Below are 25,966 nucleotides of genomic sequence, written 5' to 3' on the forward strand. Positions count from 1 at the left end.
CCAGGCTCACCCGAGTGGACCGGGCTCTGAGGTTAAAATAACAGTTGGAATCACTTTGAACCATCTTAGGAAACACCTCTGCAGGCAAGAATCCTCAATGGAGGCTAAATGTAGGGGTTTATTTGATGAGATGCAACATATTTGTGCATAGTCTTAAAATGTCTCCCAGATTGTTCATTAGTTGCAAAAGAATAGTCATAACTCTCCAGCAGAAAAATCAAATATCTTGACCAGGCAATCAAAATTACCATCAGTGAGGGGCACAGATGCAGCTTCAGACGGGATGCCCTGAGAAGGACCTAGTAGCACCTGTGCAGTTTTATGGCTAAGAATCCACAACCTCAATCTAATTATGAGGAAACCTCAGAAAAACCCAAAGTGAGGAATGTTCTATTTAAAAAGGAAGGGCTGGGAAAGACTATATTCTTCAAAAACGTCCACTTCATGAAAGATAAAGGCTGTGGAAACATTTCAGATGAAAGGAGACTAAAGAGATGTATGCGGCCCTGGCCAGGTAGTTCAGTGGATAGAGCGTTGTCCCTGCACTGAGGTCGCGGCTTCAATCCTTGGTCAGGGCACATATGAGAAGCAACCAACGAGTGCACAACTAAATGGAACTATTAAGTGGAACATGTTGATGCTTCTCTCTACCTCTCGCCTCCCTCAAATCACTGGGAAGAAAGAGACATGTATACAATATCCAACCCTACAGAGGAGAAAAAATATGATAAAGGTATTATTGGGTCAAATGACAAAATTGGAATATGAACAGTAACTATTATAAATATGTGTTAAAATTTCTGAAGTTGGTATCTATACTATGGCTACATAAGAAAACATACTTATTTTAGGAAATATACACTGAAGTATTCGGGAGTAAGGGGCCATGATAACTAATTCTCTGATTCTGAAAAAAATTATGTGTATGCTAAAGAGAGAAAATGCTCAAAAGATAAACCAATGCATCAATCCGGATAGAACATAAGGGTGTTCTTTGTACTATTTTTTTTTCTTTGTACTATTCTTATTCTTGCAACTTTTCTGTTCAAAATTATTTCCAGATAATTTCAAAAACTGAAACCATTGTTCCCGTGACAGCCCCCAGCTTGTATCAACATGTGTGCAGGTAATACTGGGGGCCTGGTTGAGTTTCGCAGATGGACCCCTGTGGGAGGGCAATACTCCAGCTCTAGAAGGGGTCTGAGATGACCAGTGAGGCCAGTGGTCAACCACCTACCCTGCCTCCTCGAGGTCGCCCTGGAGCTGGCCCCACACCAACAAACAGGCTTGCAGCAGAAAAGTTCCGTAAAAAGGCATTTATTGCCAAACATGATAAGAAAGGCGCTTCATAAGCAGAAGACATGGAAGACCATCCTCCTTCAGGAGGCGGGCAAGGCAGCCCCTGTATATGTCCCATCCTTCTCCTCCCCGGAAGCTCGCATCCCTCTTTGGGTCCAGGCTGCCCTGGCATGGGGACCTCATAGGAATCAATGGCATTAGGCCACCTGGAAGCAGGCGACTTTGCTAAAGCCCCAGCAGCCCTCAGAGAATGGCTGGTCCCTGGAATAAGGGTACTTGATGACATTCTTGCTCTCATACTGAAGATAGGTAGAGGAGTAGGCAGACTGTGGCATGGGAGCCTCCTTTCTCCAAGGAGTGCGGTTTGGGGAGATCCAAGGGGGTTCATGGGCCATGACATTGCCGCTCATACCCTGTCCAGTACAAGCAGCAGAGCAGACATCCACTTGCCCCTCCTGATCCCTGGCTACTACCCTCAAGAACAATGTCGAAGTACAATAAAGAAGGCATCAACCTGCACTGGCAGGCCTCAGTGGGCACAACTGGTGGCAGAAGGTGGGGCAGTGGGCAGAGAGGCCAGAGCACACAGCTGCGGCCCTCCCAGTCCTCTTTCCGTAAACAAAAGTGCACATGCAGAAACCCCCTGAGCAAGCCTGTCAGGAGCTGCTCTCACTCCCACAGGCCCCAGGGAGAGAGGCTGCAGTCCTCAGGGCCTTTGCACCTACAGGCTCTGCCCTCAGTCCAGATGCTACAGCAGGAGAGAGACAGGATGTGTTCCCAGGGCCAGGGTTGATAGGGAGGGGATGGGATGAGGGGCTAGGGAAAGGCCAGGGTGCAGGCACGGGCCAGGAGAAAATGTTCCTTTCAATAGGAAGTTCAGTCCAATAAAGGCCCGAGCCAGAGGGGTGAAGGAAAGAGGGGAGAAGGGTGTGGTTTCAGGTTTTAGCATACCCCCTCAGCATTAGAAGAAATGACTGGAATATTGGACCTCTCCGAATTGTGGAAGAATCACAGACCCAGATATAAATGCTCTCTGGGGAGGCACAGAAGTTGGGGTAGCTTTTCTTAATAATGAATTACATACAGGATTTCCCGATGTTGACAATGGCCAATTCTGAAGTTCACCTCTATAGGAATGTACAAGACTGGACACAGCTGACCCAGAGGCAGGGACTAGAGACCTTTCAAGTTCCTCCTCCACTGGGGAGTCCTCCAGTGCTGGTCATCAGAGGGGGAGGCCTACAAAGAGTGAGGCCCAGAGTGGGGCCACACAGCAAATGGCTTTCTCACACTGATGCCTCCTACCTGCCTTCAGAGGCCACAGCTGGGCTCAAGGTCTAGCTGAGCAGCGAACCTACAGCCTAGACTCAGGCCTCAGCAGCTACTAGAAAGAGGTGGGTGAGAGGTTGGTTACGAGAGGTTGAAGCTATCTTTGCCATGAGGCTGTCTGCCTGGGGACATCTGGACGCAGAGGCTGTGGGGGGCTCAGCTGTGCTCTATTCAGAAGTCAGGAATGTAAACTACTGGTGGTGAGGAGCAGGGATGATGCCGCCCCCAGAACCCACAGTGCTGTGCCAAAGCCCTGGGACAGTTCGGAACCATGCAAGCACAGAGGTCCTGAGTGTGTGCTCCTAGCCCAAGCCAGAGCCCGATAGCCAGCCAGGCCATATAGCCAGACAGTGGCCCTGGGTGGTGCCTGGCACCACTGGCAAAGGCAGGGCAAGAAGGATACCAGGGGCCTCTGAGGTCCTGGCCAAACCCTGACATGTCCGATGGCCCTTCAACAGCCTGAACAGATGCACATTTCTTGGCAGGGCTGGGTTTTGATGAACTGAGCCAGTCAGGAGGGACCGTGCTCAGGTCGGGAAGGCCTAGGGTGCACTTCTCCTGTAGAGCGTCACGAGCTCCTTCTGCTTCTCTCGTAGGCCGGGTACTTCCTGCCTCAGCTCTCCCAGATCCCGGATCTCCTGCAGGACCTGGGTGGCCTGCCTCAGCTGCTCCACAGCTTCGCTGAGCAATGTCTCGGCGCTCACCGGGACCGGCTCAATGTCCAGCACCTTGTTCAACAGTTTCTCTGTCTGTTCTGAAGCCACCTGTACCTCCAGCTGGGCCCGGTACAGCCGTTCCCTGGGCTGCTGTGGACGCCGGGGGCCTTCACCGAGCAGGTCCCCCATGGAGGAGCAGCGGGGATGGAACTGAGGTGGCAGGTCCCAGGAGAACTGTGCTGTAGATGTTGCATTCTTTGGGGGAGTTCCTGGGGTGCCCGCAGCCTGGGCTGGTTTGACAGGCTCAGGACTGTCATCCAGGCCATTCAATGAGACCTGTGTTGGGCCTGGGGCAGAGGTCTCAGAGGGCCCAGGACTCCGGGCTGGCCTTGAAGCCTCCACCCCACTCATGGAGGCTCTCAGTTTCTTTGATAAGATCTTGGGTGGCGGTGTCGGGGGCTTCCCACCCTCCTTGGTTAAAGCCTCAGAAGTCTCAGAACCGGGCACCTGGGGTGGTTCTGCACTTTTAGGGTCAGGGGGCTCTTCAGGGCTGGGGCTCTCCCAGGTCACTTTCAGTTTGTCAGGTACAACCCTGCTGGGTTGCTGCTCAGAGGGACTGTCCTTTCCCTCTGGGGTCTCTGAGTCCTCTCGGCTCTCCGAGTCCGCCTCAGAGTATGCTGAGACAGGAGTTGGGGTTCTCTCGCCCATGGGAGTTTCCTCTCTGTCACCAAGTACGGTCATCTCAGGTGCTGGAGAAGGCTTGGTAGGAGGCATGAGGGGCCGGGGTGTCTCCCGGGGCTGGGCTGCACTGACATCATTGCTAGGGGCCAACACTGGCGGCCTGCTGTCCAGAACATCGAGGTCCAGGCGTGAAAGTCCATCAGAAGCTGCATTGGCTACCTGGTGGGGGCAGCACATGTAAATCATCTTGGATGAATGGCCTTTGAGTTTTACATGCCCACCTATAAGGGTACTAACGCCCTCCCATCTAGATGGCCCAGGTTCCCAGACCCCCACTCTCCACACCCTCTGATGAATCCTCTCCTCTCTCTCACCCTATAGAATTCTCTGCCTCAGAACCACAGGCCAGGAAGTCAGAGCCAGGGTATCCCAGGGTTCCCACAGGCAGGAGGCGACAGGACCAGGACCCAGTATAGGTCTCTAGAATTGTCTTTGCTCACTCACTTCTGCTTCCCTCCCTGGAGACCTCTGTCCAGTCTGCCAGCCCACACCCAGCCCGCCGGCCCAGATCTCTCCAGCCCCTGCCTGCCCAGCTGCTTGCAGCTTGTGCCCAGTCTCCTCACACCAACAGATGTGGCCCCAGATACAAGCAGCCCAGACTACAGCTGACTGCCAGAGGGGAACAGCTGCACCAAGAAGACAGCTGCTACCAACCTGGCCCCAGGGACCCACAGGGACAGCCAGCAGCCACACACAATCACAGGGACTATCTCAGGGAGCCTCAGAGGCCCTGGAGCAGGGCTGGGCAGTAAGCCTCTCCCATGGTCCCTCAGGTGGTGGAAGTCCCGGCTGGGACCCTCACTCCCTTTTACATGTACATAGATGATCTGGCGGACATGCACACTCCAGGTACTGAGATGAGAGCCCCTCCCTGAATTCTTCTCAAGGGGTCTGCCCTCCCAGGCTGACCCCCCCATCTCCTAGACCCCCCGCCTCAGGCACTCCTTCCCCCTCTGGTTACTCCCTCTGCAGGCTGTTCCCCTCAGCTGACAGACAGGAACAGGCTGCCTCACTTCAAAACCAGCTCTCCAATGGCCTTGGCCCCTTCACTTTTACCTCTTTCCTCCTAGAGTTCTCCCTGCTCCGGCACCCCAGCGCTGTACCCATCACAGCCCTAATTTGACTCCTCTGAGAAAATATGCTATAAACCACCTGCCTCTATGACTTGTGGCTGCCAACCTGGCTGATGACTCCTGGGTCCTATGCCTTTCTCTCCCTAGATGTGCCACTCACCTTTCTGGACTCTTCTTCTTTGGCTTCCTCCTGCCCCTTGTTCCCCAAACATAGCATTTGCTAAGGTTCTTCCCTGATCTCCAAGATCTCTACCCCACCGTCCACCCCCAGCAGCAGCAACGGTCTGAAAGGGGCTCCTCGCTCACCCTCCCCTTGCCCATACCTTCTCCCAAATTCCCTGTGCCCAGGCCTCTGACTGCCCAGCCTCCAGGCTTGGGGCACCACTGACAACCCCCCTCTTCTGTCCTCTTGCTTCCCCAGCCCTGTAGTCAATCACAAGCCCAGGTGACTCCTGCTTCCCAGTCTCTCTCTCTCCCACTGGACCCTCCCTTTCAACCTCTGAGAGCCTGGAGGCCCTGCTGCTCCTCTTCTTCCTGGTCCCCTGCCTTTCCCTCCCTCAACCCCCGCCCCTGGGCCTCAAATTGGAACACACCCTGCTATCCATCCAGTCCTTCCTTCAAGGTCTCCACAATTTCCTCCCACTAACCCCACCTCCCCTGACAGATCTAGTCAAAGGTACACACACACCTTGAACTCTCCTGCCTCATGCCTCAGCTCACACCCACTGGGCATCTCCCTCTCACCACATCTGTCAATCAAAACCTGTCTCATCCTTCAAGGGTCAGCTCAAGTGTCAGTGGGCCTCTGTGGTCCCTCCTCCCCAGCCTCCCAGAGCTGTCCTCTGTACAAATATTAGACACAGCTCTGGTTGGAGCAAGTCTCTTTTCCAGCTGGAAGCTGGGCTCCGAGAGGCACAGACTAGACTCAGGTCTCAGTTTCCCTCTGGCACTGACTCTGGCTCAGGCAGGGTGTGGACTCAAGCGCAACAGGCACACCTACACACCGAGCACATCTAACACACGTGCCTCCACACAGACTCCTGCGTAAACTCAGGAGCCAGCTCTAGGAGTCCTCAGGAGAAAGAGGACTCCAAGCCTGGCTGCCATCCTAAGGAGCTGGGGTCCCGGGCTCAGCTGACCTCCCATCTGTCCAAGCTGGGGACAGAGTCTTACCTCCTTCAGGTGGATTCTTGTGGGTGGCCGGCGCCGCTGGCCCCCACGCACTCGGTCCCGAGTCACATGCTCCAGGGCACAGCTCTTGTCCACCTTTACCTGGGAAGGAGAAGGAACCAGGTCAGTCCCCATCAGGCTTGGGGAGAGAAGGAGATGCCCGGGTATTAACTCAAAGTCAGAGTCCATACCCACAGCCTCACCGCACAGGGCCACGAGCCCCACCTCTGCCTCTCTCTTTGAAGCATCTCCCATGTCCGGACCTCTGCTCTTCTCCCTGTCTCTACATTGCTTTGTCATCTCTGGGCAGTCTGAGGCTCGCCCTCTCTTTGCAGCTACACTTTCTGCCTCAGTCTTCCTGCCCAAACATGGGCTGTTAACCCTTGTTCCTCAGTCTACTACTAATATAAATATATAAGTAGCCCTGAGGCTGCATTTGGGCTTCGCTTGGGGAGGAGATGATAGTCCATGATTCCCTGGTACCTTCTTCTAAAATACACTCTCCCAGGACCCCTGGGGATAGGCCTGGAAAGAGCAAGGCCTTTGCCCCTTGGGTCAGGGAATCTAGAGGGCAGCAAAAAGGGGTGAAGAGTAGCCCCCTGAAAGGGGCTCCTCGCTCACCCTCCCCTTGCCCATACCTTCTCCCAAATTCTCTGTGCCCAGGCCTCTGATTGCCCAGCCTCCAGGCTTGGGGCACCACTGACAATCCCCCTCTTCTGCCCAACTTGCTTCAGGGTGAAGCCACAGGGTAGGATTCACATAGGAAATCCAGACTCTGAACCCCAGAGCAGCCTGTCCCTATGATGGGGGGTGGGGCTAAGACTGTCCAGCTCCCAGGTCAGGTTCAGGGCTCCGGCCACCTGGGCGTTCAACTGTCTCTGTTCCTCAGAAAGGCTGACCTTGCTCCAAGATTGCGGGCTGAGGCCCAGCCCCATGCTCTTTTGGCCTCCGATACCCATAATATGTCCCATCACCCATGTGCCACAAAATGGGAGTATTTTCCCCAGCTAATAAAGCACTGAGCATGACAGTCACATAAGACATAGGAGCCTTGGAAAGATTCGCTTCTCTCAGGTCTCAGGCTTCTGCAATCCAAGGCTCACCCCACATAGCCTCTGGGTCCATTTTAGCCCAAATAGCTAAAAATCCACGATGTCAAAGATAATCCTCCCTAAGAGATCTTGCCCCATGCTCCCCTTGGGAAACCTTGCCTGTCCCAAACCTGACTGTGTCCACTGTTGCCACCATCACCACTATAACACAGGGGATGGGGGGCCGCTGCAGACCAATAGGGAGGCCCAGGGCTAGAGCCAACCTGGCCAAACTGAAAAGTGAGCTTCCTGGCTCTCAGGCCACCGTCCACGCTCTCTGGCCTGGGCCCACCTGCTGTTTCCAGCTAATGCTGGAAGAGCTGCATGGCAACCGGTTAAATTCTACCCTACCACTTACCCATGTTATCATTTTAAACATGTCACTTAACTTCCTGATACCTCAGTTTCTTTATCTCTAAAGTGGGAATGCTACCACCTACTTTGAGGGATATTGTGAGGAATAAATGAGGTAACAGCAGCAGATGCCCCAGTGTTTGTAGCAGTGACATAATCGAGGGTTATCCGGGATGAGGTGGGGTAGGGTCCTCTCTGAGCTCACACACAGTGGGGAAGGGGACACAGCTGTCCTCAGGACTTTCACCGCACCTCATCGAAAGCCTTGTTCTTGCCTCGGTTGATGCCTTCATTGAGGGCTTTGATCCAGGATTCCTTCTCCTCCCCACTGGGTGCTTGAAATTTGATGTCGCTGACCTGCAGGGGGCATGGGTGGGTAGATGGCAGATGTTTAACCAGGCTCACATTTGGGGTCTTAAGGAAGCTTCCAACCCCAGATCCCAAAGCTGGCCCTGGCACAGCTGACTAGGATAAAACCATAATAATTCCCATGACAGGTCTGACACCAGGACCTCAGGGGAAGGGAGGGGAAGGGAAAGGACAGAGCCAGCAGAGAAGGGGCTCTCTCCCTGCATGCAGCTGTCAGAGATTTAGACTAGAATCAGCCTTGCCCTGTGGAAAGAGCTCAGACCTGGTTTTGCTTCATGTGACTGTCTGCCCCAGGCTAGCTGTCTGACCTCTGGGTTCCAGTTTTCTCTGAAGTAGGTGAGGTGACAGAGGTGACAGACACAAGGGGTGTCCATTGATGAAGGCCCAATGGAATCAACTCCCCAGTGGTCCCCACACCCAGCTCTGGCCCCAAGTAAAGAAGTTCCAGAGTCTCCTTTCTAGCCTCGAATCATAGACTATAAGTGAGAAAAAAGGCACTGGGGTCAATTCCAACCCCCTCATTATACAGATGAGGAAACACAGGCTGACCAGATGGGATGGGATTGGCCAAGGTGACCCAAAGTAATCCATGACTCTTGACTCCACACCCCATGCCACCCCAACCCACAGGCCCCTTCCCATCCCAAGCAGAAGCTCCGAGCTCCTTTGTTAGAATCAGAGGGCAGCGCAGAGAACCGCCTCCCTGCCAGGCCCCAAGGTCAGACTGGAAATGATGGAAGGAGGAAGGCCATGCAAACTGAGAAGCCACTCTGCAGGGTAGACATCGCAACAGGGCCTCTGAGCTAGACAGACCACTGCTTTCAGTGGGCTGATCTGGAGCCTCAGTGTCCTCGTCCAACCTGCTTCATGGAGCTGTGAGCGTCACTGACATATTTAAAGTGTTAAATGTGCAGTTGGGCACAGAGTACTTGTGGTAGAAATTACCACTATGGCCTGCCTCTGGACAAAACAACCCCAGTTTCCTCATCTGGAAAAATGCAGAGGGAATTCAACCTGACTAAAGCCAGGACCCAGCACATAGTAGGTACTCAGTAAATAGTTACTAAATGAATGAGCCAATAAATGAATAAACTAGTCCAAGGTTCTTTCCCTTGCCCCGTTTTTGGGCTACTGCCCACTCTCTGACCTGAAGATGCCCTAGTTCTTTGTTAGGCGGGTCGCCAGCCCGCCCATCCCCCGCCCTGGTGTTGGTGCCTTCCCTCCCGCCACTCTCCCAGTTATGTAACATCGAAGTCCGCCTGCCCCTCAGCAGCCTCGTTATATAACTTCTTCCTGGCTGCCGCCTCTTCTCCTCATACAGGGCCCTGGGTCCCACCCACCTCCCCATGCCAGGCACAGCCAAATGCTCATTTGCATGACCAGGGTAAATTTGATCCTGGCAGCAGATCTGCAGTTAAGTCAGAAACCCCAGGGCACCTTGGCAACTGCCTCTCAGCCCAGCCATCGGGGCTGCTGGGAGCTCAGGGAGGGACAGCACTGCATCAGGACTCTGCGAGGGCCCACCCAACCCTGTGATGGGGTTGTGAGAAGGTGGACCAGGGCCAGCCCCACCAAGCCCACCTGCTGCTCTTGCTCGCAGTCCCTGAGTTGGTGGGGTCCCTGTCTGGGACCTGAGAGAACCTGAGAGCCTGTGAGTCATGTACTTGAACTCAGCAATAGATGTAGCAAGAGGGGGGCAGAAAACGAGCACTGGCCTGGGAGTCAAGATCACAGAGTTCTAGGCTCACCGAACTGCAGTGGTACCCTGGACAGTACCCTGCACCGGTCTTTCCACTCGGGGCCTCACTGGGACAAGTACAGAACCAACCACTGGGCCCAACCCAAACTGCGACCTTCCCCTTTGGCTAGCCCACCACCTGAGGCAGGCTAGGGGGAGGGTATTGGCCAAAGGGCTCCCCTAGGAGAAGGAATACAAGGTTAAATGGGACCCTGCTACACCCTTAGGAGCCCGTGATTGTGGCTGAATGAGCCAGGCATCCCACAAGGGCGAGCAGAACGGGATAAGCAGAATACCAAGAAGTTGCTCCTCCTGGCCACCCCACCCCATATCCTCACGAGCCACGGGCTACACAGGTCCCCGCCCAAATCTTTCTAAGAAGCCTCAGGGTCAAAGGCCCTGCAAGGACTTTAGGAGCTAACAGGTCTGGCCACAGAATAGGCCAACACAGCTGAGAAAGGGGGGAGGACAAAATGGCAGAGAGGGGAAAGAGGGAGGGGGAGAGGAGACAGGAAAAAGGAAAAGGCCAAGCTGGCTGAGACCAGCAGGGCAGCCAGGCCCAGCAGAGGCCACCCTGCTTCCTGGCAGCGTCTGCCTGTGACCTCATGGAAGGGCGTGGGGATGGGGAGGCAGAGGGAAAGGGGCATGCAAGACACTGGAGTCTTTGTTTATTTGATTAGAAGGAAACAGAGGCGGCCTCAGGACCAGACGGCTAGGGTCATGTGACCTCACAGCCAGCAAGCCGCCTCACTGAGGACAGGGAACATCCAGGGCGCTAGGAAGGTGGTGAGAGGATGCGGGGAAAGTGGTACTCTGGGCGTCCCCCATGTGCCCTCGGTGTGAGCTCCCATGGTGGCAGGGTCAGGGGACCCTTGAGCTGGTCAGTGTGTACTGTCCCCTCACTGCTCTGCAGCCCCCACCAGTTGCCCCACAGTCTACTCCCAGACTGATCATCCTGTTCCCAGAGTCACCCAGAGCCAACCTGAGCTCTCTGAAGAACCGGGAATGGAAGGGAGAGGATTGGCTGAAGCAGGTGAGAACACAGCTGCACAAACAGGCCTCTCCGAAGGAGATGTCCCACCTGCACTGGGCCTGACCCTCCTACCCTACCACCATCTGATCCTTAGAACAGGAGAAAGGAGGCAGCTCACAGAACAGCACTGGCAGAGGCAGAAGCAAGGTCCCCTCTGCTCCATGTCCGTATAGGCTCACTAAGAGACACACAGACAGGCCGTGGCCAGGTGAACACACACCTGCACATAAAGAGGCGCACACACATGTGCCCGATACCCAGGTGCACAGACCTTCACGCATAACAAACTTTGCATATCCCTCAAACACACATATACAAATATAGCGCCCACTAGAGAGAAAGCAGGCCTCCAGGACAGCATAGGGGCTCCAGGCCTGAAAGACCAAACTATGGCTCTCTTCCTCAAAGAGCCCTAAGCAGCAGCTAGTAAGTGAAACCTGGGCCTAGCCCCATAAACCCTCATGACACTATAAGCCTGCCCCCATCTTGGGCACACCCCCACTCCCAGGGTCAGAGCCCTGCAGTTGCTTCTTTGCCCCCACCCAAAGCAGAGCAGGACAAAGGGTTAGTGAGTAAAACAGCAGGGTCTCCTCCAAGGCCCAGAGCCAACAGGACTGGGATCCCGGCCCTGAAATCTGGGGAAGAAAGAGAATGATCTCCAGCAGGCCTGACCAGACCCGCTCCCCAACCCCCAGCCTCTGTGACTCAGTCCAACTCTGGGAGGCTCCACATGACGTGCAGAGGTCAGGAAGAGGCGTGACCCAGCTGCAGATGGGCGAGAGCTGGCGAGAGGAGAGGTGCTGTACACGCCAGCCTCAAATCTGACTCCCCCCGACATCTGTGAAACTACACCATGTGTCAACACTCACCCAGACTCCCTGCCAGAGATATGTGGTACAAACAGCAAACTTCATCTGCACAAACAGAATGTCCCAGGGAAAGAACCTCTCAGACAAGAGACTTTCTCCAGCATTTGCCAAGAAAGGAAAGCGCAAGGGGAGGAAAGCTGGCGGGCTACATGTCTCCAAGCACCGAATCCAGGATAGAGAAGCCACCCAGAAAGGCCTGGGACACACCTTCCCCTCTGGCCCAGACTACATCACAGTGTCAGAGGCCTGTGGGATGGAGAAGGCCTCATCCCCAGCTCTCCTGCCTTAGCCCTGGGCCTCCTGTGACCAGGGTATGGGAGAAGGCCAAGAGCCCCACCTCCCAAAGGCTACTTTCCAACTACAGCCAGGGAAGGAGGCCTCAGAGCCTGGAAGGGGAAAGGGGAACAGAGCTCTCAACAGAGCCCTAAATGCATCTCCTATCAACCTGGGGCTGGGGAGACTGCAAGACAAATGAGCAAAACCTGTGGCAGCCCCAGATTTGAGCCTCAGGCGCACTCCACAGAGAATGCACAGGCTGCATCCAGGGCCCACCCAGCCTGTCTTACAGAGCACCCAGGGTGATCTTCCCAAACAGGACCCAGCCTGGAAGAAGGTCAGGCCACAGCGGGTACAGCCCTACCTTGTTCCCTGGCGATCTCAGTAGGATAAATCGGTGTTTCCGCTTGAGGAGGGCACGAAGGTCCTGGCACTTCTCATAGCTGCCCAGCTCCACTGTCTCCACACACTTCTGCTCATCCTGGGAAGGGACACAGAGGGGACATGAAATGGTGACAGCTGGACACACTCAGACCCTCAAACACCCAGGCCCCACCTCAGACCCTGGTCCCCTCTGTGAAGGCATCACTTGCTCAAAGGGGGACCCCAGGCTGCCAATCAATCACCAAAATGAGGTATTCACAGCCCAGCAGGTCTGTGCTGGCTGGAGAGACACACTCAGAGCTCACCATGCACATGAGATACAGGGTGCACAGAGTGGAGATGAGGAGCAGGGCTGGCCCAGATGTGCCTAAGGCTATAAAAGAAAACAGGGGAAGCTGAGAGGCTTAGAAAAACGTGCCTGGGGACCTGTGTAGGCCCAGCGACCAGGCAGAGACATCCGGAAAACGTAGCCTGGAAGAGGGAGCAAGTTCACAAGATGAAAGAAAAAAGAAAAGGCTTCCCAGCCCTGGCCAGGTAGCTCAGTTGATTAGAGCATCGTCCTGAAACACCAAGGCTGTGAAATCCATCCCTGGTCAGGGCACATATGGGAAGCAACCAATGAACACAAGGGAAACCACAAATGAAGGTTTCTTTCTCAGTCTCTCTCAAAATCAGCCAATGGAAGGAAGAAAGGAAGGAAGGAAGGAAGGAAGGAAGGAAGGAAGGAAGGAAGGAAGGAAGGAAGGAAGGAAGGAAGGAAGGAGAGAGAAAGAGAAAGGGAAAGGGAAAGGGAAAGAAAGGAGGGAGGGAGGAAGAAAGAAAGTCTTTCGAGGGAGAAGCACAGAGGGAAGAAAGCGTGAACAAGGTACATTAGGGGCCACATGCCCTGCCTTCGCCACAGTGATCCAGAGTTGACTTCTCCACTGGCATCTTCCTCCACTGACCCTTGGCTTGGGGAGAGAGGCCACTCTCTTTGGCCTGCACAACAGAGAGCGAAAGGGTCCCTTTTAAGAGTACCCCACCCCCAGGTTCTCACCCTGAGGCCTCAGCAGTAGAAGGACCAGTGGCCAGGAAAGTGGTCAGCCTCTTCTAGGCCACCCCTGAACACTGGCTAGACTCCCTTTTTGCCCACCAGCCCTGGCACCTGAGTGTTTTCTCCACCCGTTGCCACTCCGGCAAGCTGACTAGGACAAGCTCCCTCAATGGAGATCAAATGGTTCCTCTTCCAGGAAGACCTAGCCAGAACAGTCTCCCAGACGTAGCAGTCTCACCCTGGAGACTCCAGGGAAACAGAAGCAGGCCCTGTGCTGGCGGAGGCAGGGGAGACACTGCCCTGGAGACTGGCCAACAGGTGAAGGAAACACCTGCTGTGGGATGGCACACAGAGAGACAGCAAAGGCACCCATCCAGGGAATCCTCAGTGTTCTGCAGTTTTGGGTAGAATATCTGGAAAGCAGTGACTTACATATTTACAGAGGAAATACCCCAATTTCCCTCTATGAATCTGCGTATACAGTCAGCCCTCTGTAGCCAAGGGCTCTACATCCACAGATTCAACCAATCTCGAATAAAAATATTTGAGCCTGACCGGTGGTAACACAGTGGATGGAGCGTCAGCTTGGGATGCTGAGGTCTGAGGTTTGAAACCCCAAGGTTGCTGGCTTGTGTGGGCTCACCTGCCTTGAGCATCCAGTCGTCAGCCTGAGTATGGAACCATCGACATGACCCCAAAGGTCGCTGGCTTGACCCCAAGGTCACTGGTTTGAGCAAGGAGTCACCAGCTTGGCTGGAGCCCCACCCCCAGTCAAGGCACATGTGAGAAGCAATCAACGAACAACTAAAGTGCTGCAACTATGAATTGATGTTTTTCCTCCCTCTCTCTCTCTTTTTCTCTCTCAGAAAAAATATTTGAAAAAAAAAGGTTACGTTGTTGCTGATGTACTATGTAGTGAGGCCTACTAGGGTTGCTTGTTTACTGACCATGTACAAATGTTTCTTTCTCGCCATTATTCATTAAACAACTATTTACATAGCATATATATATTTTTTATTATGTATTATAAGTAAGCTAAAATAATTAAACTATATGAGAGGATGTGTGTAGGTTATATGCAAATACTATGCCATTCTACATAAAGGACCTGAGCAGCCATGAATTTTGTTAACCATGGGGTCCTGGAACCAGCCCCCTGTGAATACCAAGAGACAACTGTATTATGAAACCCTGACACTTAAGAGAGCATTTTTGCATCTCTGATTCTTCTGAACTTCTCAATCAGCCTAAAAGTTTAGAATTCCAGTATTTGCCTCATTTTATAGGGGAAAAGAATGAGGCTTGGAGACAAACTGATCTGACCTAGGGGCACAGACCCAAATATAAGAGGTAGGGCCAAACTCAACCCCACATCCTCTGAATCCCAGGCCAGAGCTCTTCCCAGCACAGCGCACTCCTCCCAGCCGGAGGAGGAGGCTGGGGCAGTGCCTTAGCTGCAGACTGCTCCGCATCAGTGGCCCTCCCAGTACAGCACCTGATTCAGCAGCAGCAATATAACCTGAGAACATGTTAGAAATGCAAATACTCCAGCTCCATCCCCATTGAATAGTAATCTTAGGGGAATGGGCCTGGAAACCTGAGTTTTAACAGCCCTCCAGCTGATTCTGATGTATGCAAAAGTTTGAGAACCTGTAGGTTCTCAACGTTGATGGCACTGGGACCTTTAAAAATTCCAATGCTCAGGCAACATCCCAGATCAATTACATCAGGTTACCTAGGGAATGGAGCCTAGACATCAAAGTATTTTTCAAAGCAGATGACTGTACAGCTAAGGCGTATAATCACTGATACACCCTCTCTTCAGCCCCTCAAGGAAAGGGGAATCGCCAGGGCAGCCTGATTTTTCCCTTCCAGAATCAGTCAGCTTTCTTTTCCATTTTTTGCCTCTACACATCTCTTTCCAAACCCTAGTCTCCAATTGCTTCCACGTTTCCCACTCAACACAGGGAGAGTAAAATCCACCTGGTCCAGGGAGCTCAACTGCCCATCCCATAAGTCCGAGTCTTCTTTCTTTCTTTCTTTCTTTAACTTTTTAATTGGGTGGGGGTGGAGAAGCAAATGGGTGCTTATCCTATGTGCCCTGGCCAGGAACCGAACCCGGGTCCCCCGCACGCCAGGCTGACGCTCCACCGCTGAGCCAACCGGCCAGGGCCATAAGTCCGAGTCTTGATGCTCCCTCCCTCCTCTGAGGTCCCCCATCCACAAAGCCCCTGCCAGGTGCAGGCACCGGACTAGGCGCTAGGGACACCCTCCCAAGGGAAAAACAGTCCTCACTACCTGCTAGGCCACCATTCTCTATCATATGTTGCATGTCTGCTCTCCTTTTTGTTCCCCCTATAGTGCCCTACAAAGGGGCAGCCCTCAAGAGCAACACGTATAGGACCAGTTTGCTGGCCTGAATGCCTGACCCGGAGTGAGATCCCAGGAAGTACCCACAGTCTGGGCATCCAGAGGAAGGAGGGAGCTGCCTGGAAGAGGACTTCCAGTTGCAGAGAGTGAAGCTCACCGGCCCGTGTGCACATGCTGCCCACAACTGGACAACTATTGACCCACACAAAGAGTCAGTCCATCTCCACCACCCTGCTCCCCACGGCTGCCTGATCTGGGTCTCCTCCCACCCGAAATGCTGAATCATCCAGCCCTCTGCGGCTCCGAAAAATGGACAAACCATCAGGAATTGGGTGGGGGCAGCATTTTTGGAACATCAACCGCACTGACAGCAAAGAAACAGCCAAGAGCCATTCCCACTAGCCTAGTTCCTTACATCAAGAAAGAGGAATTGAACTAATCGGCATTTCTCAATTCCTGCTCTTGTGCCAAGCTCTCCACCTCTGAGAGCTAAGTTCTTGAAGCTGCACTGAGATTTTCAATAGCGATTTTTTTTATAAGTGTGATTTAGATTTTTCATGCTTAGGTGATGTGAAATCCTTCCTGCTTTCCAGCTGTGGCCAGATATGAAGAGACAGTCTAGGACAAGTCTGACAGTTCCTGACAGACCGACAGCTGGGGGGATGTCACTCAACTCTTAGGCAGCTGGGACCAGAGGAAGCTTCGACAACCCCCTTTATTAGGAAGCAAAGACATCCCCCTGCTGCCGCCACCACACAGCCTCATTTGATGAGAGCAGCAGTATAGAACGTCTGGGGGGCTGCCTGCACAGTTCACCCAGCTGCTTCTCTGACACCCCAACTCCACGAGCCTGGGCGTAGGGCAGGAAAGGCAAAGTGCTTCCCAAAGGTAGCTCCTTTCATCACAGAGATTTGGGTGCCCAACCTTACTTGGCTTGGGACAATTAGGACTTGGCCAAGACAGCCTGAGGCACACTGAGAAGCCAATGAGGACCAGGCAGGGTTCCCTTTCTGTCCCCCGGCCAGTCCTTCCCTATGTCCTCCATCTGTCAAAGGCATACAGTGATGCCCATTTTCAGTGGATGGGTCCTCTGTAGCCTCGACCGCAAACACAAACATCGTTTACAAGTAAAAGCCACCTTTCCTCTTCAGGACTTCATCCAGAGCTTTGTCAACTCTTAACACACAATTTTAGCATCCTTGGTTGTCCAAATTCTAAGCCTGCTGAAATGAGAAGGGGCACAAGCCCAAAGTGGGAAGATGGGAGGATTGTGAGAGGCACACAGGACAGCAGAAGTGGTGACTGGTAGCTTAATGTTATGGAGAAAGAAAAGATGAAAAGAACAGTCTGGCAATACATACTGTCTGAACACAAATGACTCTGAGCCACCAAGGAAAGACTCAGTGGAGGCTGGTGCCTTCTTTTTAAGAGGGCAGAGAAGAGTCAATACATTTTAGAGGACCTCCACCAAAATCAAGTTGTAGAGTTTACGTGCTGACATCAGCAGGTGGAGAGAGCACTGGATTTGGTTCTAGACCTGGCTTCTTTATTCACTGAGATGCTGAACGGTCATTTGGCCATCCTCGGCTCAGAATCCATGTCTATAGAATGTGACATGATAATCACCCTGAAGGGACTGTTGGGAGCGTCACACGAGAGCTCCAAACACACATGAGCGATAAGTATTATTTCTACCATCACTGATAAATGGAGCAAGCTTTAGCTTTCTGGAGCATTCACATATGTGGAACATAGTCCAGGGCCAGGGAGTTGTAGTATAAGTGTACAGCTGAGAAGACATACCACCCTAATCACATACACTCCAAAGAGCTCCTCATCCAGGAACCCTAGACTAGCATCTAGAGCAGGGGTTGGGAACCTATGGCTCGCGAGCCAGATGTGGCTCTTTTGATGGCTGCATCTGACTCGCAGACAAATCTTTAATAGAAAAAATAATAACGTTAAAAATAGAAAACATTCTCATGTATTACAATCCATTCATTTCCTACCACTCATGTTCATGGTTGCGGGTGGCTGGAGCCAATCACAGCTGTCCTCCGGGACAACACCAAATTTTTATTGGATAATGCATAACATACACGGGTCGTTGTATGGCTCTCACGGAATTACATTTTAAAATATGTGGTGTTCTCAGCCATAAAGTTCCCGACCCCTGATCTAGAGGTATCATCCCATTCTGCAGAGACCCAGAGAGCATCAGGTACTCACCTAAGGTTGCACAACATGGCAAAAATGAAACAGATCTTCCAGTCCTGGTTCTGGGATGCCCTTGCTGGCCTGGGCTGCCCGCTTTTGCCCCTGTCCCAGCACCCCAACCTCAGGGCCAGGCAGGTCCTCACCTCGTTCTCATAGACCAGCAGCTGGGCCTGGCAGAGGAGCAGATAGCGGTCTTTCCAGAGCCCTAGGAGGCCCCCGCTGCTCTTCTTGATCCAGCCAGCCTTGTCTGCCGTCCGTGCTCCCCGAGGCTTCTCGCCCCTCTCCTTCACACCCTGTAAGAGAGCACCAGAGCATGCCATGAAAGTTGCCACCCTGGGCCACACAGTCCACAGGCCATACTAGGGGTATGTCTCTCTGCAGGGTACCTACTGATATCTTCCCATGCGAGCTTCCCTACAACCCCCAAGGTGAATATTCTCAATCCAGTATTAGAAATAACATTAATAAGAGCAGCAACAATAACAATATTAGCAGCAGTCCCCTTATATTGAGCCACCACATTGTTTTCACACATTGCCTCTTGTAGCCCATTCAATTACCCTTCGAGGCAGTGGCATCATTATCAATATATCACAGCAAACTCAGAAGGATAATTTGCCAGAGTCATACAGCTGGAGAGACAGAGACAGAATTCAAACTGAGACTCTGATTCTACGTATTTCCCGCTCCACCATTCTGCCTCCCACGTGTTCATTCAACTAGCCAGCAAATGCTGTACGGAGCACTGACAACGTCACGAGTGCGGAGTAGGCAAAAAGAATAAAAATAATGGATTTTCGCCCTCACAGAACTGGTAATTTGGGGAAGGAGGAGCAGAACAAATACTAGACACACACATTAACAAGTGTGAAATGCTACAAGGGAAATGGTGAAGAGAGGTTGGGGAGGTAAGAGAGGGCAGTGTGCAACCTGGTTCAGGTAAGGCAGCCCAGGAAAGCCTCCCAGGAGAGGGCATTTAAGCAGAATCAGAAGGATGAGAGGAGGGAAGCAGGCAGATGATAATCTGCCTCTCGGCCCCTGCCCTTCTAAAGAACACCTTCTGAAGCCCCAGCCTCTGCACCTATAAAATAGGAGGAGGCTCTTCTGGCCTCCGCCCCACCCCAGTCCAGGACTTTGGGGCAGCCACCTTATCTCATGAGGGCTCCAAAGACTCTGTCGTTGACCAGAGTCCTGCCCTAAGACATAGAGGCCGCCCTGGGGCCTCCAGGCCAGCCACTGACATCTTGTGCCCCCTGACTACCTGCTTGGGTAGCTGGGTGCCAGGTGTATACCTACCAGATGGGATCAGATTCACCCCTGGCCCCCAGCACCCAGCACTATTCCTTTACACAAATGGGAGCTCAAGAAATATCTGAAATGGAAATAAAAATAACCCAATTTGCTAACCATTTTGCTTCAGTGATTGGTACCCACAGTTGTGAGTGTGAAGGAGAGGGAGTCAAAAGTGTGTCAGAATCTAGAGGATGCGGCCCTGGCCGGTTTGCTCAGCGGTAGAGCGTCGGCCTAGCGTGCGGAGGACCCGGGTTCGATTCCCGGCCAGGGCACACAGGAGAAGCGCCCATTTGCTTCTCCACCCCTCCGCCGCGCTTTCCTCTCTGTCTCTCTCTTCCCCTCCCGCAGCTAAGGCTCCATTGGAGCAAAGATGGCCCGGGTGCTGGGGATGGCTCTGTGGCCTCTGCCTCAGGCGCTAGAGTGGCTCTGGTCGCAACATGGCGACGCCCCGGATGGGCAGAGCATCGCCCCCTGGTGGGCAGAGTGTCGCCCCATAGTGGGCGTGCCGGGTGGATCCCGGTCGGGCGCATGCGGGAGACTGTCTGACTGTCTCTCCCTGTTTCCAGCTTCAGAAAAATGAAAAAAAAAAAAAAAAAAAGAATCTAGAGGATGCTAGAGGGAAATTAGCACTAATTTTGACTTCTTGATAATTTACATAAAGCTCAAAAAAGTGGCCGCAGTTAAAAGGAACACACCTCTCCCCAGGGGATACCATGTGGCCACAGCTGCCTTTGGAAGGACAAGCCCAGGCAGATGGAAGTGTGGTGAGCTGTCAGGGGCTGGGCAGGGCACAGCCTTTTATTATGGCAGGGAAGCCCTAACCTGGTTTTCACTGTGCCCCCCACCCCTCTGAACTATATACTCTGGCAGTTGGAAATCTGAGCTTTGAAGCCCAAGTCACACACACCAGAGGCAAGTCACTTGATCTCCTTAAGCCTCAGTTTCTTCTGTGAACTGGAGATATATACAGAAGTTGCAAAGATTATAACTCCATGAGGGCAGGGAGTTTTGTTTTGTTTACTGCTATATCCTTAGTGCCTAGACTATGTCTGGTACATAGTAAGTGCCCAATAAATGTTTGTTGCTGAATAAAGATATGGCATATAATGCAGTGCCTAGGATATCCTAATGTTAGTAAATGATAGCTGTTATTGTTCACTGCCATTCCCTCTGAGACTCAGGGACCCTTTCTCCCTGGGCCTGGTTCAGAATGTAAAACAAGGGCCTTTCTGGGCTTAGCTGCTGGGCATACTGCCGCAGGGGATCCTTGGAAAGTGAGTGCCCCTCAGGGTCTCTCCCTAACTTGTAAATGACAAGAAAAATAGGGAAGTGGGATGGTCCCAAATGGTCTTCCTGGATGGAGAAAAGAGAAGTGGAAGGTTTGCCTACAGGCCAGAATCAGCTACCCTGACAAGAAGGGACTTTGGGGCCATTTATAAGAAGACGGAAGCCCTCATATCCTATCATCCACTCTACTCCCATCCCTCCCCACATCACCTGTGTTCAGCCCCATGGGCTGTTTGACCCACAGGGACCTCATCCCCCCAGGGCTGGAAGGGGTGAAATGGGAAAGGACAAACCCCCCACCCCCACATCTCACACTCTACCCACAACTACAGCATTGCTGGCTACTTCCGAGGCCTGTAGGATACACGGTCTCTCCTAAATTGGGCAGTAGGGACAGTGGGGCCTGAAGCTGCTGCCCAGGTATCCCACCTCTGAGCTTCAAGCTCCCCTCCTGCTTTTCAGTGGTCCTCTCATCACCCCATGAGACCTCACGCCCCTTTCTAAACCTCCTCCACTTGTGACCGCCCCTGCCTGCCTCACCACTGACACGTGAAAACTTCCTGCTAGCTGGAAGCCCCCAGGGTACAAAGCTAGAAATCTGTGCCTTGACTTCTGTCCTCTCTGGGAGCAGCAGAGCAGTGTCCAGTGAACAGCATGGCTAGATTGGCTCGAGAAGCCAGTCCAGGGCCTTAGGGACAAGGGGACAGGATAAGACTGAGGTGAAAAGGCACTTTGGGACGGGAGGAGTGACAAGTGAGGGGCTGGCAGAATGAACCAAAGCCCAGGGAAGAGTTCCCTTAACAAGGATCAGCCAAAGCCACGGCCACAGCCCCAACCACCTGAAGGGAGACCTGGCAGGAGGTCCTGCTTGCTTGCCACCCTTCACTCAGCTCCTCTCCCTGCCCCTGAGACACTGTCCCGCCAGGGGGCCTGATCTGCCCCAGTAAGTTTTAATAAGTGGCCCTTCCCCTTGGCAGGGCTCACAGGGGAGGTTTTGTCCTGCTCAGCCCAGTTTCTCAGCCTCCCCTCCTGTTGACCAGCTGGCCACTGTTCCTGTTTCGCCCTCTCCTCTCCCATCTATCCTCACTCAGGCCCTCCCCTGCCTACTACAGGCAGCTTCTGAGGCACCCCAGACACCAGCCTAGCTCCCCTGCCTGACAGGGAAGGTCTCTGGCTCACTCATTAAGAAGAAAAAGAAGCCTGGCCTGTGGTGGCACAGTAGATAAAGCGTTGACCAGGGCACACTGAGATCACTGGTTTGAGACCCTGAGGTTTTCTGGTCAAGGCACATGCAAGAAGCAAGTTGATGCTTCCCGTTCCTGCCCCATCTCTTTTCTAATAAAATCTAAAAGGAAAAAAGAAAAGAAAAGAAAAAGGAAAAGATGCCAGGTCACCCTGACTCTATGCAAAGAAGGGAACAGGTGAAAAGCCACAAAACAGCTATGACAGAGGCAGAGACCTGCAGAAGAAAACTTATTGGCACCTCACATCACAGGGAGCTTATGATGACAATCTTTGCCCTTTGACTAAACCCACTAATGCTCTGACCAAACTCTGCTAAGAACCTACCATGTCAGAGCCCCGTGAAGGGGCAGTCAGACAGAGGAAGCACAGGCTCTGCCCTGGGGCAGCACAGGCCCTCTTTGGGAGGGCCATAGCACCTACCCAGAGGGATACCTCAGTCATAGCTCTCTAATGGGTAAGTAAGGGCTTGGGGTTAGTTTGGGAAGCCCTTGCAGAAGGCAGGGTTTTGGTAGGACTCTGAAGATGGAAGGAGATACACACCTTGGCCGGGAGAAGGAAAGATACAAAGAGTATCAAAGACCTATGCTCTCAACTCCTTCACTACAGAATGAGAAAGTATAGCCCAGGAAGGGCCAGAGATGAGCTCAAGATAACAAAACCAGTCCTGGGTTTTCTAGATGGGAAAGGGCAACTGAGCAGCCCGGAGCCTCTGGAGGCCAGACTAGGAAAAGGCATGCCTAAGAGGAGAAGGGGTAGAACCCCAGGGCAGGCACAGGAAAGCCTGAGTCCAGGGTTTTCAACCCCACTTCAGTGTCAAGAATACCACATTGATATTTGCAGGTTTCAAACCTTCTGCACATGTCATTGCATTTCTGGATTGCCCATCTCCCTCATCTTATAGATGGGGAAATGAGGCCCTCAGAACACAAGTGGACAGATGCCCAGTGCCTGGACCTGTACTTCTTCACCAAGCCTCAGGGCCCTGACAGGGTCTATCAACCCACTGCACAGAGGAGGTCATTGAGGCTGATGGGGCTTGGCACCAGGGTGGCTAGGGCATGAGGAGGAAGCTCAAAGCTAGGGGAGAGCTGAAAGCAGCCATGTGGGAGCGAGGTGATGAGACCAGCCTGGGGTCATGGGGGAGAGCAGAGCAGGTGACACTATGATCTAAGAGGGGTTTTATAGACACATAGATGAGACACTGAGGCCTAAAGAAACAAGGGGGCCCTGGCAGGATAGCTCAGTTGGTTTGAGCATCATTCCAATACACAAGGGTTGTGGGTTTGAGCCCCAGCCAGCGCACATACAGGAAAAGAGCGATGTTTCTGTCTTGCTCTCTCACTCTCTCTCCTCTCTCTCTCCCCCCACTCTCTCTAAAATCAATCAATAAAGTTTATTTAAAAATAAAGAAACAAGGGGAAGAAATAGGAGGAAAAGAGTTAGGGATGCCAAAGGAAGTAAGGGATAGGGAGCCCCTAGCTGTGTGGGGAAGAGGTGAGCAAGACCTTAGATAACCCAGCTATGCTGGGAGTTTTGGGTGCTTCGGTAAGTGGCAAAGTTAGAAACTCAGAACCAAAGGGAGTGTGGGGCTGGGCTGGCCACAAGACAAACCATGGGCCCCCAGGAGAACTTCCCTTAATTGGGGGCGAGAGCAGATCAGAAGATGGAGTAATCCTGTCCCACATCCTCTGGGAGAAGGGGAGGAGCCATGGCCAAGACAGCCAGCCCCCACAACAGGGGCCTGGGGCAGGGGAAGGCAGCCCCACCTCTGTCAGCAAGAAACCAAAGCAAATCACAGTGGACTGACTTGGCCCCTATTTCCACTCATTCTGAGAGAAGGGGCCACAATCATGTCAGGACCTGGGGAGGAGGCCCTCAGGCCCTCTATTTTATAGAAGAGGAAACACAAGCTGAGAGGGGAAGTGACTTATCTACCATCCCACAGAAATGCAAGGCCTGGCCTGGAGGGAACCCTGACACCCCAGCTGTTCCTGGGCAGTGGCCCTCAGGAAGTAAGGAAATGGGCACTGATGGGGACACAGGCAGCCTGGTCCACTCAGGGTTCCCATGGTGGCCAGGATTGCCCCTAGAGTGAAGGCTACTACATCTTTCCTCCCCACCCACGCAGGCACAGATATATCTATACCCTTCCCCTTGACTAGAGCAGAAGCTGACATCCCCTCAGAAGACAAGAAGAAAAGTCTTCAGGACCCTCCTCTAATTTATTCATTCCACAGGCATACATTAAGTGTGTTTGCAGTGTGTTTGAATGATGGGGCTGCTAGGAGAACTGAGTTTGCAGGTAAGGGATTAGAGTCAGAGTGCCAGACCCTACCCCAGACCAAGAAGGTCCTGAGGGGGGATAGGCTCAAAAGGGCACTGCTGGTCCAGCTGCCCAACTCCTTCCCAGACCTAGCCTGTCCAGGGGTATGGGGAAGGCAGGGGCTAGGATCAGTCCCTACTGAGCTGACTATAGGCTAGATGAGAGAACAGGGTAAAGGGCACTCACAGGGACTTACTTATACAGGGGAGAAAAAGCAACTTCTCCAGTCTTCTGGCCACCAGACAGTCACAGCCTCAAGATTCCTTCAGGCAGGGACTCCAGGGTCCACAGACACCCCCCCACCACCACCACCCCACACCCAACACAATACACACAATCTACCCCATCAGGATCCCATCTGGCTGACAAGGAAAGTCAGCGGTAAGATGAGTTCCAGCCCAGCACCCCAGGACACTTTCAGCAGAGCCTCAGTCTCCCGGTCAATCCAATGGGAAAAAAACATGCTCACAGTTGGTGAGAGAAGCCAAAGACATCATGAAGGAGGATGGGTCGCAGAAGTGCGGGATGCGATCTCTACTCCCCCCCCCTAGACTCTGCCTGCGTGGGGGGTGGGGGTGGGGAGAGGTGTGCTAATGTCCCCCGAGACCCACGGGAGAGGGGCTGGGTGGCTGGAACAAGGGCCTGAGCCCGGGACCCCAACCTTCGCAAGTGGCTCGAAGACCAGGCCCCCCACCTGGCCGGCCCTCACCTCCTCCTCCATGGCGAGTCCGCTGAGGTCCTGCGATCGGCCGCTCTGCCGTTCACTCCAAGCGCCGCGCAGGCTCCGCCACCTCCATCCAAGCCCGGCCGGGCGGCAGCTCTCGACGTTCTGTCCTGCCTGCCGCCCGGGGCCCAAGAAACTTCGGAGGGGCGGGGCCGGGGGCGGGGAGAGGCTTCCGGGGGCCTAGGGGCGGGGCCTAGGAGGGGAATAGCGGGGCCTGGAGGCCCGGGTTGGGGCTGGAAGTGGGGGAAGCGGCACTGGGGGGCGGGGGTGGGGCTGAGGGAGGAGCCTGGGCGGGGCCGGGCGGGGGTCTGGGGACTGGGAACTCAAGCTGGGGGAAGAGGGAAGGACTGGGCGGAGAGAGGCTTCCCCGACCCACGGAGGGAGGGGGACTGGGAGGGTATAAAGGGTGCCGGAGACCGGGAGGGAAAAGGGGGAGGGGGTTTCCGGCCAGAGTCGGAGGAGAGGGGTGGGTGCGGGCGGGGCCCGGGGCGGAGCCCGGGGCCGGGTGGGGCAGGACCGAGCTGGCTCCCGAGGCGCTGGCGGTTTGTGCCTTTGAGGTCTCCTGACCGGAGTGGGCTGGGTTTGCTGGACAGGGCCAAACGCCCTGGGCGGCCCAGAGATGAGGCCACCGGGAGGCTCCTCTTTTTTCCTCCCCGACGCCAGGGCAGTGGCGGCGACCTGGTTCTCTTCTCTCTGGAACCTCCTGACAGGGCCGGGCCTGGAACTTGAGTCCCATCCGGAGAATAATATAACCGGAAGAACTGAGGCTGGGAGGCTGGGCTCCTTTGGGGGAGGGGTTTTGCCCCTGGTTCTCAGGGTTCCCCAAATGCAATGTTCTCCAGCCTTCGTCCGGCAGTGCGCTCAGAACTGGACCCTTCTCTGGTGCCAGTATCTGACGGTCACTCCCATCCCCCACCCCCATTCGGTGGTAATTTACATCCTTGACAACCTTGCTCGGGAGTGAAATGTCGAGACCAGCAGAGAATGGTGTTAGTTACGCCTTACACCCTCATTTTATACTTGGAGAAACGGAAATCCAAAGAAAGTGACTTGCTACATCCCATCCTCTCCCCTGTCTTCCCCCAACCCCAT

General features: G+C 53.6%; 1 protein-coding gene across 1 annotated transcript; it reads right to left on the minus strand.

The window, feature by feature from the left end:
• Nucleotides 1-1,014: 1,014 nt before the first annotated feature.
• PLEKHO2 (pleckstrin homology domain containing O2) lies at nucleotides 1,015-24,996 on the minus strand. Its single transcript, XM_066342412.1, has 6 exons — nucleotides 24,860-24,996; nucleotides 18,146-18,295; nucleotides 12,363-12,479; nucleotides 7,966-8,070; nucleotides 6,272-6,370; nucleotides 1,015-4,184 (listed from the first exon to the last, which is right to left on the minus strand). Exons 1-6 carry the CDS (start codon nucleotides 24,869-24,871, stop codon nucleotides 3,171-3,173), a joined length of 1,497 nt encoding a protein of 498 aa, XP_066198509.1. The 5' UTR covers nucleotides 24,872-24,996; the 3' UTR covers nucleotides 1,015-3,170.
• Nucleotides 24,997-25,966: the final 970 nt, after the last annotated feature.

Source organism: Saccopteryx leptura, chromosome 6 (genome assembly GCF_036850995.1).
Source record: "Saccopteryx leptura isolate mSacLep1 chromosome 6, mSacLep1_pri_phased_curated, whole genome shotgun sequence".
NCBI lineage: Eukaryota > Metazoa > Chordata > Mammalia > Chiroptera > Emballonuridae > Saccopteryx > Saccopteryx leptura.